We start from the raw sequence: 19,062 nt of genomic DNA on the forward strand, positions 1-19,062 counted from the left end.
TAATACTGATTATCTGCCATTTAATGCACTTTACAAGCTAAATCTGCCATTTAAATCCCACCAAACATTTGTTTGTGCAGATTTGTTCCATCATAAAGTGACGGCTAAAGCAAAATTAACCACTTTACGTGAAAATTAATTCCAGTTGAAGCAGCAGATTTGTGCTTTAAAAGGCAAATCACTACACAACATAAATTTTCTACAACTGCAAAGTCATCTAGCCTGGTGCTAACTGTGACGCTAGCAGCAGAAATACAGCATTTACACTGAAAGGCAGTCAAACAGGAATGCTGTGCTGCAGAAAAAGTTGATGGATTGTGTCGCTGGAAAGCCTCAAATGACTGAGAGAGTGTCATTTTTCTGCAAAATATCTCCTATGCATTGATTTTGCATTTAATGGCACCAATCTGATGCTCCAACTGGACTTTATTTTCCCGTTTTATTTGCTGTTGACCAAGTGAAAAAAATCTCCCAAGACAAACTTTTAAAGGTATTTAAACAGCAGCTGTAGCACTGTAAAGCAGAAATGTAACCGCCTTTTCAGGTTTTTCTGACAGTTTCTTATCATATCTGAGCTTCAGGACAGCAGCCAGTCAGTTTCTCTTCATGTACAGCGTGACAGGAACAATTCAGGTGTGCAGTTTTTCCACCTGTTTGCAGTAGGCGCATGCTCAAGCATGTGTCACAACACGTCCACGCCTTGACCTTCGACCACACTTCTCCTGGTTGTTAATGATTGTGACTTTTATGCACTCCTACAATGTAAACATGAGCTAAACCCCTTTAAGTCAGAGACGTCTGTTGAAATTCAAATGAAAGAAAACATTGCAAAGTTTAGTGCCAACCTGAGAGGCAACAAAATCTAAGACTCTACCATCAGCTCACAGTGAAATCTGAAAACAAAAGAAAAAAACTGCAGAAAGAGTAAATATCAGCCTCAAATCTGTTCCAAAAACTCTATTTTAATACCCTGAGGTGCCTTTGTTGAAGGAGTCAAACTCAACAACCTTCAGAAAATGTCAGCAGGTTGTGATTTAACAAAAGAAACAGTTTGTTTACAGTGTTTTTAACTGAGACATCCAACTCACCTGGATCATAAATCTTTAATAATCAGCATCAATACAACTCAAAACCATCAGAGGCTGCAAATGTGAGGAGCTGAACATGTCGGTAAACAGAAATTCAATCAGCAAAATTAACACAGGTGGATTACCATTTTTTTAAAAATTGCAAAGTATAAACCATAAATCACAGCCAGAAACTGTAAAAGCAGAAATATTTATGAAATATTAAACTTTTAAGTGGTCATGGAACCAGTCATGTGTGATGTGTGGTTCTATTGGAAAAATTCTTAAAATTTAAGCTCAAAGCTATGATATTTCATCAAAATCACTTTATTCACATGTCTCGTTTTTAAAATTTGTCAAAAATAAACTGTTGGTATTAACGATATTCTGGAACAAATTAAAAAATTCTTTGGTCATCAGCACAATTAAAGCTCGTGTCCGGAGTTTAAATCGCAGCGTCTCCCAAAACACTGTTGGTCCCTCCCTCTGATTTCACCCCTTTATTTGTGCACGCGCGCAGTACCTGACAGGAGTGCTGCAGCATCTTGCCTGTTTTGCTGTTTTCCACTCTTCTACATTTAGTACATTTAGTAAATAATAAAGGAATTACGTTAGAATGCTGTATTGAGTCTAACTTGTCCTAATACCAAAATAACATGAATCTGCTAGGACGAACGAGTAAAGTTTCAATATGTGATTACACTCGTGTATCCCTCTCGATGACGTTGTTTATCAAACTTAGTGCATTTACGCGTGTATATGTGTTACATTGTTTATTTATTTCTATCTAGAGTTCAGAATTGCATGACTCCTCTGACGAAGAGTATGTCCCAGACGCCCCAACATCTTCCTCCAGAGGTCGGGCATCTAAACGAAGCCGTCAGGCGGGCTATGGAGGCCGTGGTCGGGGAGCGACGCGAGCACCCCGAGCCAAAAAGCGTCCTGCAGTCTCTTGGCCTGACAAGCCGTGGGATTGGTAACTTTTCTGGAAGTTGCTGATCCCTGATGCTCTCTCCTCCACAAGCAAAACAAATGTGCGCGCGGTTGCGTAGTGCGTAGCTCGCCCACCTCTGCATGGACTTGCTTGCTGTGCGCGTAACCATTGATTGACAGCATGACAAAGCTGAAGCTCGAACTTGATTGGTCGGCAGCGACCGGCGCTTTTTGGAATAACATGGGGGTCTATGAGAGGAAGGCGGAGCTCAAGAATAAATTTTCATATCGCGTTATACTAACATTATATTATAGTATCGAACTAGACTAACACATTTAAGCTTTGTTAAACAATGATACATAAATTGAAAACAAACAGAAACTCCGGACACGAGCTTTAACAAGCCATTAATGACTCATCTGTGACCGATAGCTCCATGAGAAAAATCCTGGGACTTTGTGTTGAACTGCAGGCTGTGTTTACGCAGAGCAGACAAGTATGAAAACAAATTCAAAGTATAAATAGTAAAATATTTCTAGTATGTGCAGTCACCCTTTTTTCCACTGTTAGGAACACGTGTACATATGTTCAGTTCAGGTTTCTTTCATCATTGCAAAATTAAAAATAAAAGAAATTACATGTTCATTTTTTTTCTTTGTTATGATTTATGGCATCACACCTGTGTCAAACGGCACAGGAGACATTTCTGAGTTCTCTCCACTTCGAGTCACGATTGTTCTGTTTTCATAGAGGTGTAGGACTTTATATTGCAGAGAAAAATGAACCTACAGTGAGCAAAAATGTGATAGGAGCATAGAAAAAAAACATCCATTAACAGTTTAGAGTTCAAAAACTTCATTAGGTGTTTCTAACTTAGCCTGATACCAGAAATCCTGCTAGAGTTGCCATAAAATCAGATTATCACTACATGATATGGGCAAAAACAAACCAAAACAAAAAACACTCACATTAACAGTAGTTTCGTCATCTAAATAGAACATTAAAAAACATCAGACATTCATCGCTAACATAGTTTGTTTTGTGTTTTGTCTCTTTTTTGAAAAAAAAAAAGAAATATGCATGTAAGTGGAAAGAGTTATGTAACAAATGGGGGAAAAAATCTGTAAAATTAAAAGACGAATTGCATAAAATTACAGTTTTTTTCAAAGTTATTTAATTAGTCATGATGTATCATATATGTGTATTACTATTATGATACCAAATGTTTAAGTTTAAAAAGCTTAATGTAGAAAACACTCAGGAGAAGCAGAGTGTGATGTTAGTGCTGCTTTCGAGGAATGTGACGTATTTTCTTTTCAGGGAAATGTTGACTTTCCAAACGGCAGCTGGTGGCATGAAGACAGACGAGTTAACTTCATCTAAGGAATGTTGGGTTCCCACATCTCCAGTCAGGAAGGGTTTTGTCTGCTCCGTTCTCAGTCAGATAATCACTTCCTCATGTTTCTGTGATTTATGAACAAGATAAACAGGCATCAAGCTTCACATAAACACAGTCTGCCAGCGTTTACGGCCCTCTCGGATTTATTCCTTTTCACTGCTCGATGTGTGCGATCCAACAAAGGCTTTTCTCTCTCCAGGAATTAGTCAGGAGTCATTTCAGATCACAGTGTAGCTCCATCTCCACGACTGTTTCATTTTTTATTTATGATCCAAAACTAAATTCTGTTGAATTTTGAGAATTTCATGTTGTCCATGTTGGAAATGTTTGTATTTTCACCTTCATCTTTGTTTGAAGCCATTTTATGATCCAATAAAGCTTCCACAGCCATGAACTTTGGTAAAGAGACACACAGAGCAGTTTCTCACAAATTGAAATAATCAAACTGCTCCAGGAGAGGCCAAATTGTTTTTTTACTGGCTTTTGAATATGCAAAAAAAAAAAAAAAAAAAAAAAAAAAAGAAAATTTTGAAATAAAATGGTGATATTAGGGCCACAGAAAGTTCCTGCAAGTGTTTGTCTGTTGAAATACTTCACTTACAGTGGTTAAATGATTACAATAGTTAACTTCACTTCTGGAAATGGTTGAAGCAGTTTCTGATTGTAATTATTTGTCCTTAAACTGGAAATAGATGGATAGATAGATAGATAGATAGATAGATAGATAGATAGATAGATAGATAGATAGATAGATAGATAGATAGATAGATAGATAGATAGACTTACAGGAAGTTTCCAGTTGTTAAATAAAACTAATATTTAGGACTTCACATTCACTCAAACCTCAATTTCAAAACCCATAAGGTCAGTAATAAAGTGAAGTTTAGTTTATCCATTTTCAAGTTCATTAAAAACTCTTTATCAACTGGAGCAGCCAAGATGTTCTTCTTCTCTTCTCAATGGTTCTCTCACTCATTACATACTGCCTGACAAGCTGGTCAAATTCACACTCTATAGCACCAAAACTACTGGAATCAATACATAAACAAACACTGGACCAGAAACCTCTCAGATTTCACCACTGCCATATCCTGAAAAAAAATATAAACTGCTTAGCTGAGAAAACCGTATTATCTTCAAACATATCTGTGAAGTGTACAAGGTCTTGCATAATTGAGCTCCTCTCCCACTCTCTGGGTTCTTACATCTCAAATCAAAGGTCAAAGGTTCTTTATTGTCTTATCATTCCACATTTGCACATGCAACAATACGAAATTGGACCCTGGTCCCGGTTTCAGCCATAAAGACAATATAAAACACTTCCATAAAAGACAATATAAGAATAAAAAGACACTACTAATATATTCAACATACAACATAAATAGATGTGCAATGGGAAATCCACTGTGAACAGAGGCGCTAGGGTCGTAGTTAGAGGTGACTGTACAATCCCACTGATCAAAACTGCCTTCAGCCAGGCCGTCTTCTCATTCAGGGCCTCACATCAGTGGAACTCAGTCCAGTCAGTCAGAGTCGCCATCATTTCAATCATTCAAGTATAATGCCAAGAAATGGCTTGTCAAAAACCAAAGATGTGAACACTGATTGATTGATTGATTGATTCGTAATATGTTTTAAGTTGTATTATACACAGTTTTTTTAATTGTCATTGTTTTATTTATTTTAGGATGCCAATTAACAACAGGCAGAGGGACTACTGATGGAAACTAGCTTCTCTGCTAACTTGGTGCATTTGCATTTGCTAAAATGTTGATTAATGTACATGGTCCCTTTCTTAAAAATAAGAAAATAAATTATCAAAAGTGTGCAAACGATTGAAAGGGTGAACTGAAAGTGTATAAAGTACTGAAATAGTTTATGAAAAGTGTGGACAGAGTTGAGATAGTTACCTTAAAATGTACAAATAGTTAAAATAATGAACTGAAAGTGTTTAAACAGTTAAAAACCAATTAAAATGATCAATTAAAAGTGTATTAATGGTTAAAGCACCTGACTGAAAGTGTGTAAACAGTTAAAATACTTAACTTATATTGTGTAAACAGGTGAAATCCTCAAGTACAGCAGGTAAATGGTTGAGAGAGTTAACAAAAAAAGGGAATAAACAGTCAAAGTAGCTGACAAAGTGTATAAACGGTTGATATAGTTAATCAAAGTGCTTCAAAAATGGTTAAAATAATTGATTAAAGGTGACTAAATATGTTAAAGATTGTTGCAGAACAAAAAAATCTGCAGAAATGCAGAAATGGTACATGTGTGTTGCAGTTTGGCCAAAAATATCCCAACAGGAAACCAGACTTTGACACATTAACAGAAGCTGGAAGCGTTCCAGTGAAATGAGGAAACATAAAAGAACTAGAAAAGCACTCGGAGAGCGCATACCTCCGCCAGGCCATCTGTCTGTCTGTCTGTCTGTCTGTTTGTCTGTTAACAGCATAACTCAAAAAGTCATGGACGGATTTTCACCAAATTTTTACAGGATGTCCGGAAGAGCAAAAGTAACAATCAATTAGATTTTGGAGGTGATCCGGATCACCGTCTGGATCAAGGATTTTTTTGAAGGTCGAAGGACAATTGAGAGATGGCCGCCAGGCCATCTCTCAATTGTACAGAGACAAACAAACTCCGGTGATTACATAACCTCTTGGCGGAGGTAATAAATCAGAGCTGCAGTCACAATGAAAATGTCCTCCTCAGCTCTTTTTTCTTCTTGTGACCTGACATGACATCAGGCAATAAAATCTTAAATGAAGCTTCCGACCGGTTGAACGTCTCCAGATTTAATCCGATTATCTGAGAAATAAAACTGGAAACCCTCCAGAGAAGCTGCAGAGAGACTCAATGAAGAAGAAAAACCTGCAGCAGCTGCAGAGTTTTAATGTGAAAAATCTGCAGGAGTTTAAGTCTGAGTGCTGTGATTTTAAAATCAATTTAAAAATGCAAAGAAAAGCAGCTGAATAATTAACTAGAAAAGCACTCGGAGAGCGCATACCTCCGCCATCCCGTTTGTCTGTCTGTCTGTCTGTCTGTCTGTCTGTCTGTCTGTCTGTCTGTCTGTCTGTCTAATTGAGAAATGGCCGCCAGGCCTGGCCGCCTGGTGGCCAGGCCTGGTGTATGTGTGTCTGTCTGTCTGTTTGTCTGTTAACAGCATAACTCAAAAAGTCATGGACGGATTTTCACCAAATTTCCAGGAATTTTTTGAAGGTCGAACGACAATTGAGAAATGGCCGCCAGGCGGCCCCATTTCTCAATTGTCCTTCGACTTTCAAAAAATTCCTGGATCCAGATGGTGATTTGGATCACCTCCAAAATCTAATCGATTCTTACTCGTGCTCTTCCGGACATCCTGTAAAAATTTGGTGAAAATCCGTCCATGACTTTTTGAGTTATGCTGTTAACAGACAAACAGACAGACACACACACACACACACACACACAGACGGACAGACAGACAAACAAACTCCGGTGATTACATAACCTCCTGGCGGAGGTAATTACACTCTAAAAACAAATAAAATATACAGTTTGCATCAGTTTTTTTTAGTTGTGGCAATTTTGAATTAAATTATGTTTAACTAATCAATCAACAAACTGCATTTAGATCAGGAAATTAGTCTTTTTTAATTGTAACATACTTAGAAATTTTTATTAAAATTTATAAAGTTGATTGCTCATAAAAACATGTTTGTGCATGATATTTGAAAGGATTTTTAAAGTGTTTTTGAACTTAATAAACATAATTATGCACACAAGTTGTTTTTTTTCAACTTAATTTTCTCATATTGGGTTGATTTCAGTGACTTCAGTGGTTTTAAGTTTTTTCATGTTTTTGTTCATGTTGTTGCTTTAAAATGAATTGCTTTGCAATATATTTATTTATTGTTTAAACTGTGGTTGTATATTTTAACAAAGGCAGTACTGCTTCAAAAAATGTCACCTTGAAATGTCTTTATCGAATTAAGAAACAATCCTAAATCTGAAACTAAGGATGAAGAAAAAAAGTTTTGAAGCCAATTTTATTAAGTTAGTGCAATTAAAATTCAGTTTTTAATCAACTATTGTAAATATTTGAGTTGCAATTAGACACAGTATTAAGTCTATGCAACATATATACATATATGCAATATTACATCAACGCAACTCATCAAAATAATGTTTTCTAAATCAATATATTAGATTTGTTTCCTCCTTGCAAACATGCATTTATGTGAGGATAGAAACCATGAATTACATTTTCAAGTTTACCTGAAAATGTTTGTGTGTGCAGGTTTTAACTGGATGGTCGGCGTGTTGAACAAGATCATGGCTGAGGCTGGAGTACAGAAAATAGAAACAGAATCCAAAGTGGCTCCACTGATCGAGTTCTTTGGACCTGACAAGTTAAAGGTATGAACTGGATGTTTGTTTGTGTTTCAGCCTCAATTTAACACAATAAAGCTGCAATTCAACAGTTTAACAATGAATTAAGAAAAACTGAACACCTGTGAGTTTTTCATAAAACACCTAGACAACGACAACTGAGTTTGGTGGATGATGGTGTCCACATACTTTTCACCACTCTACTGCACTGCCTGTCCAAAAAAACAAGTCACGCACTCTAATATTTCACTGGACCGCCTTTAGCTCTGAGAATGACACACATTCACCGTGGCATCGTTTCAATAAGCTCCTGCAATGTCACAGCATTTATTTCTGTCCAGAGTTACATTCATTTTCTACCAAGATCTCATATTGAAGATGGGAGAGTAGGACTGCGCAAATTCTTCTCCAGCACATCCCAAAGATTCTCCGTGGGGCTGAGGTCTGGACTCTGTAGAGGCCAATCCATGTGTGAAAATGGCGTCTCATGCTCCCTGATCCACTCAATCATAATGTGAGCACCATGAATCCTGGCATCAAAATCTTGGAACATCGCCATGTCATCAGAGAAGAAAAACTCCATTAATGGAAAGACCTGGTCATTCAGTATATTCAGGTAGTCAGACCTCATTCTTCGGGAACATCACGCTGCTGAACCTGATCAACCCCAGATCATAACCCTAACCCCCACAGGTTGATAGGCATTAGCCATGATGAGTGCATCACTTCATATGCCTCTTTTCTTACCCTGAATGACCCATCACTTTGGAACAGGATCTGGACTCATCAGACCACATGACCTTCTTCCATTGTCCAATCTTTATGCTACCTAGCAAACTGAAGCTTTTGATTTCTGATTAGTCTCACTGATCATTGATTTTCTTAGAGCTACAGCTGTTTAGTCCCAATCCTTTGAGTTCCCATCACACTGTGCGTGTGGAAATACTCTTACTTTCACTATTAAGCATGGCTGTGAATTCTACTGATTTCCTACGATCATCTAAGAGTTTGTTCCGACCACATTTGTTCAGATGATGGTTCACCACTATCCTCAGGTTTGAATAATGGGCTGGATGGTTCTTAACCTGATTTTAGTAGTTTCAGAAATCTCCTTAGTTGTTTTCTTTGCTTGATGCAAACCAATAAGTTGACCCTTCTGTGACAGATTAACATTCTTTCTATGACCACAGGATATGTTTTCCAACATGGTTGTTTAACAAATGAGAAGCTCCTCACTGCATCAGAAAGGGTTAAAGAAGTTGTTGCAGCTTAAACATATTCATCACTGCAGTAATTATCCAATGGAAGGCTCTTACCGATTTCCTCAGTTAAATCCAGATGACAACTTTCCTTTTTTTGGCCAGGCTGTGAATTTCAATCGACTGTCCACATACTTTTGGCTTCAGAATAGTTTCATCTGGTGTCCACATGTTTTTGGCAATGTAACAGCTTCAATCCAGTTTCTACATATTTTTGGCTTCATTGCATAGTTGTAATCACGTTTGTACTTTGACTGGTTGTCCTCATGTCCACTTTGGTTATTTACACCTGCAGTGTGCTTTGATAAGGCGTCCATGTGCTAAGTATAACTGGATGATCAAAAGTATGTGGACGCTTCTTTAAGAGTCAGTAAAATGGTTGTCAGAGGAGTAATGAGCAGTAGAATAATTTTTCGAAACCACCCCGTGTGTTTGTGTAGTGTTCAGGTGATAACGTGTTGCTGTGTTGCTGTGACTCTGCATTTCTGTCACCAACTTCACAGCAGCAGAATGTAATCAGGCAGCAATTAGATTCCTTAGATTTTTATGTTTTTTTTTTCAAATGTAAAAATTTTTCTGATAGTTGTCATTACATCCAATTGTGCACAACAAAAAATAACTCTTAAAAGCTAATTCTGTTGTAAAAAAAAAAAAAAAAAAAAAAAAAACCCACAGCTTCATAGATCACCCTACTTGTGGTAACATTGTACTATAGCATTGTATTGTTTCTATACTTTTGCTGCTTGAAGTTGCCAACACATTTGGAAACAACGTCATGAACAAAAGTTTCATGCACTAAATTTGTTGTCTTTCGGACTCAGTCTTGTTTCTTCATCAGTCCACAGGTTCTTGATGAGTTTAATTCAAAATTCTGGGAAAACCAGTCTAAAACCTTCATTCTAGCCTGATTGAACCATTTCTTTATCCCTTTTATTGATTGTTTGGGCTCATTTTCTTGTAAAACAGCCAATTATATCCAAGGTCAACCTTGTGCTGATGATTTTAGGTTTTCCCGAAGAATATGAAGGTAATCCTCCTTCATTATTCCATTTACTTAATGTAAAGCCCCAAAGCACAATACTGCCACCATGCCTGACCATAGATTTACTGTTCTTGGGGTTTAAGGTGTTACCTTGGTGCTCCACTGGTTCTTCTGGTAATGTTTTTGTTTTGAGAGCATTTCAAACTCTTGGAATTTCAGTTTTGTTTTGACTCCATGTGGTTTTGTGTTTCGACTCATTGTCTTGTTGAAACAACCAACCACATCCAAGATCAACCTTTGGGTGGTGTTTTTTAGGTTTTCTGAAGAATGTAGAGGCAGTCCTCCTTCTTCATTATTCTATTTACTCTGTGTAAAGCTGCAGTTCCACAGAGCATGATACTGCCACCACCATGTCTGATGGTGGGTCTGGTGTAGCCCTCTGGAAACTGCTTTTGATTTAATAGTGATAACATTTGTATTTGAATTTGCATCAAATTGAGTTTAGTAGCACATGTTGTCAGGTTCAGTAGATTTCCCGATAGATAGATAGATAGATAGATAGATAGATAGATAGATAGATAGATAGATAGATAGATAGATAGATAGATAGATAGATAGATAGATAGATAGATAGATAGGGGGAATTCCAAAACAAAAAAAAATACAGACAAGTTAAACATTCAATTTAATTCATTCATAAAGCATTCAAAAACTACAACTCAGGAAATAAACTTTTCTCTCTTTTCTTCTGGATTCTCAGGTCCAATTTCTTGACTTTCCTTGAAAAAGGTGCTTGTAGATGTTCAGAGTTTTCAATTTCAAGAAGCTCTGAGGAAGTTTTAAAATAAAATGATGCAGGCAGTAACCAACGACTGTTAAAGACGTGCAACTCATGCTTCTCTGTGTGTTTTAAACTTTTATTTTGAAGGTGTAGCAGACTGACCTCATTTAACCTCCAGTGAAAACTTTAACCCTCCTGTCTTCCTTCGGGTCAAACTGACCCGTTGTAAAGTTTTAAAAATGTGGGGAAAAAATATATATTTTCACAGTGAAAGCTTCCACATGTTGAAAAATTTTTTAGGAAACCTTTGAACATTTTCTGGTGGAAGAAAAACAAATAAAAAAAAGTTTAAGAACATTCAGAAAAAAATCTACCAAAATCCAGTGAATTTTGCTGTCAATTTTGGGGTTTTTTTGTTTAAAAAAATAAAACTTTTGAGGAAACTTTTCAGGTATTTTCTTCCTGAAGGTTTTGCAAATTTTTATAAATGTGGGAATTTTTTTCTGAATTTTTGGACTTTTTTCAGACAAGGCAACAACATTTTCTGGAAAGGACAACATGAGGGTTAATATGAGCAGCGCATGTTTGCATTAATAAACAGAGCCCTGATAAAACAGAGAGAGCAATCAGTTAGCAGTGAGATAAGACTCATATCTCAAAGAACAAACAGGAGCAGAGAAGTGAAACTACTCATAAACAGATTTCTCTCAGGTCAAATCACAGAGTTTCTTCCATGTTTATGACTTTACATAGCAAACTGTGATTAAATCTACAACTACACCAGCTTCAGACTTAGTTTTTTGAAAATCAAACCCAAAAAACTGGTAAGGTGAATTGAATTTTCAAATTATAAAAAACTTAATTCCAGCCCAACTCTGAGTCTTCACAAATAATTTATAAAGAGATCGATCCTGAAGCTAATGTTTCTGATGTTGCTCTGAAAGTTCTGACGTCTCTGAAAAGTTGTTGCCTTGATGAGAAACAGATGTGTAATCATAAAACTTCCTGTTTCTGAAAAAAAAGAAAAAGAAAAAAGACTCATCTGGTCCTTCTGCAGCTGTGCAGTCATGCAGTGTGTGTGTGTGTGTGTGTGTGTGTGTGTGTGTGTGTGTGTGTGTGTGTGTGTGTGTGTGTGTGTGTGTGTGTGCGTGTGTGTGCGTGTGTGTGCGTGTTTGTGCGTGTGTGTGTGTGCGTGTGTGCGTGTGTGCGTGTGTGTGTGTGCGTGTGTGTTTGTGTGCAAACTTCTGCACCAAATAATGAAGACTTCCTGCAGAAGCTCTTCTGTCTTGGCAGGAGTTTGATGAAACTTTTACAGAATCTGCAAAACTTAGACCAGATTCAATGACATCAGGGCCACTAATTTAATTATTATCAGGCTGGTAATTACGTTAGATGGAGGCAAAAATGTCTGTCTTTGTTTGGTGTTTGATATCTTCACTATTAAACCAGCATCCAAACTAACCAGAAATCATGTTTGACTGGATGTTTTTATTCACAGATTTGTTCTAAATCTTTTAAAATGATTTTATTCGGCTGCTAACATCCTCCACCTCCTCTCAGATCGTGAATGAAGCTCCGTCTCCGAGGTTTATGGGGACTCACCTTCACCCCGACAATATTCCAGCATCCTTCTATGAGAAGAAGACGAAGGTCAGTTTCAGAAGCTCTGCAGAGAAAATTCACACTCTTTAATTCTTATAGAAGTGGATTATGTTTCCATTGTTGGAGATATTCAGAAAAACTTCTTGCAATGCAGTAGAATATGTACTACACTGTAAAAAAACAGACACTGCTCAAAAAAATTAAAGGAACACTTTGAAAATACATCATATTTCAATACGGGGGGGAAACAAACTGGATATTAGCATTGATATGGACTGGATAATGTGTTAGGAATGAAAAGTGCCACATTGTTGGATGGGAATGAAAATTATCAACCCCCCAGGAGGGCTAAATTCAAGACACCCCAAAATCAAAGTGAAAAACTGATGTGGCAGGCTGGTCCATCTTGCTGAAATTCCTTGGCAGCAACTAAAAATGGTATTCAGTAGTTTGTATGGCCTCCATGTGCTTGTATGCATGACTGACGATGTCGGGACAAGCTCTGAATGAGACGACAGATGGTGTCCTGAGGTATCTCCTCCCAGAACTGGACCAGGGCATTGCTGAGCTCCTGGACAGTCTGAGGAGCAACCTGATGGTGTCGGATGGAACAAAACAAAATGTTCCAAAGGTGTTCTATTGGATTCAGGTCAGGTGAGCATGGGTGCCAGCTAATGGTATCAGTTCCTTCATCCTCCAGAAACTGCATGAGTTCTCTTACCACATAAGACTGGGCATTGTCGTGCACCAGAAGGAATCCAGGACCACTGCTAGGGTCTGACAATGGGTCAAAGGATTTCATCCTGATACCTAATGGCAGTCAGAATGCCGTTGTCCAGCCTGTAGAGGTCTGTGTGTCCCTCCATGGATATGCCTCCCCACACCGTCACTGACCCACCACCAAACCGGTCATGCTGAACAATGTTACAGGCAGCATAACGTTCTCCACGGCTTCTCCAGACCCTTTCATGCCTGTCACATGTGCTCAGGGTGAACCTGCTCTCATCTGTGAAAAGCACAGGGTGCCAGTGGGAACTTTCCAATTCCTGTGTTCTATGGCAAATGCCAGCCGAGCTCCACGGTGCCAGTCAGCGAGCACAGCAGGCACTAGAGGACGGTGGGCCCTCCGACCACTCATTAAATCTCTTTCTGATTGTTTGATCAGAGACATTCACACCAGTGGTCTGCTGGAGGTCATTTTGTAGAACTATTGCAGTGCTCATCCTGTTCCTCCTTGCACAAAGGAGCAGATACCTGTGCTGCTGATCGGTTGAGGACCTTCAACAGTCCTGTCCAGCTCTCCCAGACTAACTGCCTGTCTCCTGGAATCTCCTCCATGCGCTTGAGAATGTGCTGGGAGACACAGCAAACCTTCTGGCAATGGCACGCATTGATGTGCCATCCTGGAGGAGTTGGACTGTCTGTGGAACCTCTGTAGGGTCCAGGTATCACCTCATGCTACCAGTAGTGACACTTACCCTAGCCAAATGCAAAACTAATGAAAAACAGTCTGAAAAGATTAGGTAGATTGATATTTGGTATAAACCGAAGTTACAAACTTATTGCCTTATAAAAGACAGGTACAGTGTGGAACCTTATGTTAAGTATAATTTAAGTAAAAAAACAGAGATCCCTGTGTGCACAGCTACGTTCAGGAACATTACCATTAGCTTTAGAGACTGGGCAGCTTAATGCTACTCCAGAGGAGGAAAGACTTTGTTTGCTGTGTAATTTAGGTGAAGTTGAGAATGAGGTTCATTTTGTGTTTTACTGTCCTGTATATGAAGATGTAAGAGAAGTACTTTACAGTAAGATGTCCTCTGTTTTTTTGATTTCTTTTGGCTGGATGACCATAAAAACTAAAGTTATGTTTTAAAGAGGATTTTTTTTTCATGGCAGAATTTATTTGCCAGGCCTGGGATAAAAGGCAACATATTTTGTTTAAGGATTGAGTAACAGAATATTGTGATGTTTTGGATGTATTCTGCTGCAATGCGGGTATATTGGTGTCTTGTAAACCCATGAGGGTTGGGCACATTTTTGTGCATGACACGAAAATAAAGAAATCAATCAAATCAATTAAGGAAGGAAAAAAATGTCAGTGGCCTTCACCCGTAAACTCATTCCTGTTTTGGGGGTTGTCTCATTGTTACCCCTCTAGTGCATCTGTTGTTAATTTCATGAACACCAAAGCAGCTGAAACTGACTAAAAAGCCCCTCAGTTACTTACTTGACCAGATCAGTATCCCACATGTTTCACTGATTTGATGCAATACTTAGATTAAAAAGTGTTCCTTTAATTTTTTTGAGCAGTGTATATATTGTGTTTTTTTAGTCATTTATTAAAGGATCTACAGAGGCCAAAAAAATGTATTCATCTGTGAGGTCGACATTGTTCCAAAAATAATGCTCTTTTCCTTTGTGTTAAACTGTACTTTGTGAAAATAACTAACTAAATAAACCAATAAACAAATGAACAAAAATCTGTAATAAATAAATAAATAAAGTAAAATTGGAAAATCTGACAGCAAAGATGCCAGAGTGGAACATTTTAAAAACTCTGAAAATATATGAAATGACAATAATAACAATTCTATTTTCATGATAATTTGAATACAATAAAACTGTAATTTTATGACGACACTTTATAACACAACAAATAACTTTTTGTAATATATATATAGAGATTTTTCGCTCATGATTTTTAACTGATTTTTAATGAACCAGAGGGAAAAAATGTAAAATGACAGTAATACTTTTTTTTATTTTTCCGTCTTTAATGTATATAATGTTTCTTTCAAATAATGTAAAATTTCTGTAAATATTAATGTTTTTTGCAGTTTGTAATACAGTAAAAAAAACAGTGTAAAAGAAAAAATTACCATTTATAAAAATATATATTTTGAATGTGAATGATGTTTAGAGTTTTGGCCTGTTTTTTATGATTAATCTGTAAAATTAATATGTTTTCTTGATGGTTTTAAGAGATTTTATGCGTAATTTAACAAAGCAAGTAAAATATGTAAAATGCCAGTTTAAAAAAACTTTGACAATTTTTCAATTCTTTATATATGTTATGTTTCTTATTATATAAATAACGTAAATAATGCATCTTTATAATCATTTAAATATATAATTTAAATGCTGTAAGATAAAGTTTTGTTTTAGTATAAAATGTAGAAAAATAAACAGGAATATTCACGAATATCCAGGGTTCTCACCAGGATTTTTTTTTCCAGCGTAACGGCCCGACATTATGCGCATGCGCAATAGCCTTCATTAAATCTCGCGAGCAGCCGGCCCAGATGTCAGCCAATGAGCGTCACACAGATGCTCCAAATGCTCGTGATTTAGGTCACTACCCAGATAGCAAACTATGGGTGAATCAATGTTGAATCTATGTTGAGACCTAACGTAGAAATTATACAGAAAGCGCAAGGTTGATAAAATGTTGAGTCAACGTTTGCTTACATAGATTACATGTTTGCAAACATAGATTCAACATTAATTAAACATTGACCTGTCAAACATTTTAATTAAACCAAAATACAATGTAGATTCAATGGCATCTTTTAAACACAAACTTCAATGTTGACAAAATGTTGTTGAATCAACATTGATCCAACCATCAATCTTCAACCGTAACCACAATTCAACCTTCTTAACCCTAATTCAACATTGATTTAACATCTTTTGCTATCTGGGTAAAGTGTGATTTATGGTTGAAAAGCAAACGTTGACTCAACATTTTATCAACCTTGCGCTTTCTGTATAATTTCGACGTTAGGTCTCAACATAGATTCAACATTGATTCACCCATAGTTTGCTATCTGGGATATTCACCATACATGGCATCACGGAAACAACCGAGACATGCTAACTGTCACACCGAGATTGGAAGCGACTCTTAATTTTAGACGGGAACAAGTCAATCAACAGGAAAGTACGGCTGAGGTGGGGAGACATGAATTAACAGAGATAGGCACCCAGTTGATAAAAACCAACGCACATGGCGTTATCTGTCAAAATAACTCTCTTTCACAGCGCCAACTGCCCCAATAATGAAGTTTTCTCACATAAATATTGAAATATTATGCAAGCACATGTGCTCAAAACACAATACCACAACTTTAAAGGCAGTGTAGCGGCCCTAATCACAGCGTAATCTTTTAAACTGACAGCGTAACGGCCCGTTACGCTGAAATGCGCTGGCGAGAACCCTGATATCACTTTTAAGATATTTTATGCACCACATGCTCAATTGATTTTTCAAGAAAGTAACTGTCCTGCTATGGAATAATGACTTTAAAATAATTAAGATCTTCTCTTTATAATTTGATAAAAGCACAACTTTACAACAACTTGGACCCAAAAATGATAAACTAGAATCCAAAAATTAAAAAAATGAAGACAGAAACAGAGCACTTGTTCTTCTTTTTCATGGCAGCAGCTCAGTAAAATCTATTTTGTGTGTTTGGTTTTGCAGATGTTGGTGATTTTCAGGAACCCTAAAGACACTCTGGTCTCCTACTTTCACTTCTCCAACAACAACCCAGTTCTCCCATCAGGACAGTCCTTCGACTCCTACTTCTCCCAGTTCATGAGTGGAGACGGTGAACGAGCTAAACACTCAGTTATATTATATATTACAACAAAACTGACAGGAACCAGAGGATGAAACTTTTAATGTTATGAGAACATTCCCAATTCGGTTTACGCTGTTTGTTTTTTTTTTTTTAAAGAAAAATACTCCAAAAAATTTCCCCTTGTAGAAAGTTCAGCCTGATGTTTTTCTCACCTCCACACTTAATATATAATTGTAAAGGCAGAAACATCGTAAAAAATCTACTTTACCTTTTTTTTTGCAAACCAGTTCAAATAAATAGTAATAACATTTGATATTTTCTGTTTTTAAAAAAATACACAAAATATCAATAAATTTACACATAAACTGAGAATTTACACGTGTAAATATAAAATAGCAATAGAAAAATGACATATATATATATATATATATATATAGAAAAAAGTATATGTATGTATGTATGTAATCTTGTTTTTTTTAAATGTTTGCTGAAGACACAATGATACAAATTTTATTTTGAAAGATTACCTGTGCTCATATATAGTTTAAACTGATGAAAACACGTTGTTTTCTGCAGTCAGACGTATTGATAATTTAAATAACTGCAGCCTTTTAGTGCTACAGTGATGGACTAATACGACATTATGAGGTCAGTTTATTAAAACAAGAAGCCACAAGTTGGAAAAGAGTCAATAATCCACCTCAGAGGTCCAAATATCCAACAAATCTGCAGTTATTTATCATATGTAGATCCATCATATTGCAGAAACATGAGGTTTTGGTGTTCTGGTTTCACTTTTTGAGCCTTAATCAAGCACAGAGCAGTCAGTATGATCATCTGTGACAGCAGGAATCAGAAACAGCAGCTTTGGTTCTGCACATTCTTCACAGTTTGACTCTATGATCTAAAGTTTACTACCTAATAAACAGCATCTGACTCAGCAGGTTGACCGTGGAAATGCTTCACTTATTCAAGTGCGGTAAAAGAGTCTCTGCTGCCCCAATTAGAATGTTTAAAGCAACAATGCAGCAATTAAATGAGAGTTAAGGTGATTATCAGGTCTTATCCAGCTACCAACAGGAGCAGAAACTTTACTGATGTTAAAACAGGAATAAAATACTTGATTACGTGATAAAGTCCATGACAGAGTTAAAGTACTATTTTTATTATTTAGTTTACATGTCTCAGGACCTCATGGAGCTCATGGAGAGAATGCCAAGAGTGTGCAAAGCAGTAATCAAAGCAAAGGGTGGCTATTTTGAAGAATCTTAAATATAAAATGTGTTTTGACTTATTTCACACATTTTGTTTATTATATAATTCCATATGTGTTCATTCATAGTTTTGACGCCTTCAGTCAGAATCTATAAAGTAAATAATCAGGAAAATAAAGAAAAACCATTAAATGAGAAGGCATGTCCAAACTTTTGACTGGTAGTGTAGATATTGAGGCTCAAATTAAGATCAAAAGTGTAATAGTGACCATATTTAACATTTAACCTCGAAAACTTAAAGTATAACATGGTGTAACATAAAAGTTATCAAATGAATACTGACTGTGGCTTGTTTCTGGTCGTTGTGTTTGCAGTTGGCTGGGGCTCGTACTTTGATCACGCCGTCGCCTGGGACAAGAAGATGGACGATCCCAACGTGATGATTGTGACCTACGAAGCCCTGAAACAGGCAAATTACAGCTCTTTAAATATTAATGTTGTTTTTAACACTGTAACATACAAACAAACGATATTAATCCATGAGCCGGCGCACCAAAGAAAACAATTACTGTGTATAATAACAAGAAATAATCCTCTGATGAAGATCCAGTAAGTTTTCACTATTCTAGCCTTAATTTTCCAAAAATACAAACATGTAAAAATAATGAAATTCTATAGAAATTTTGTTTAAAAAATATTATATATATAATCAGGCTTAATACTATATACTGTTTGGTTTAATTGTTAAATTTTACCCCAAAAAATCTTCTGGAAATTCAAAACTACTGTTGTAAAATTAGCGATTTGGTTTCATGCAAGAATGATAATGTTAGACTACGCTAAGCTAAAACGAGCACGTAC

General features: G+C 36.7%; 1 protein-coding gene across 3 annotated transcripts in view; it reads left to right on the plus strand.

Annotated features, from left to right (window-relative positions):
• The window catches only part of sult6b1 (sulfotransferase family, cytosolic, 6b, member 1), a 30,430-nt gene that overhangs the window by 8,852 nt on the left and 2,516 nt on the right, over positions 1–19,062 (plus strand). For all 3 annotated transcript variants that reach the window (XM_051959665.1, XM_051959663.1, XM_051959664.1), the window contains 4 exons: positions 7,686–7,804; positions 12,360–12,449; positions 16,888–17,014; positions 18,576–18,670. In XM_051959665.1, the coding sequence (XP_051815625.1) occupies positions 7,686–7,804; positions 12,360–12,449; positions 16,888–17,014; positions 18,576–18,670 (431 nt within the window). The remainder of the gene's footprint in view (positions 1–7,685; positions 7,805–12,359; positions 12,450–16,887; positions 17,015–18,575; positions 18,671–19,062) is intronic.

The sequence above is a fragment of the Acanthochromis polyacanthus genome, chromosome 15 (genome assembly GCF_021347895.1).
Source record: "Acanthochromis polyacanthus isolate Apoly-LR-REF ecotype Palm Island chromosome 15, KAUST_Apoly_ChrSc, whole genome shotgun sequence".
Classification (NCBI taxonomy): Eukaryota; Metazoa; Chordata; class Actinopteri; family Pomacentridae; genus Acanthochromis; species Acanthochromis polyacanthus.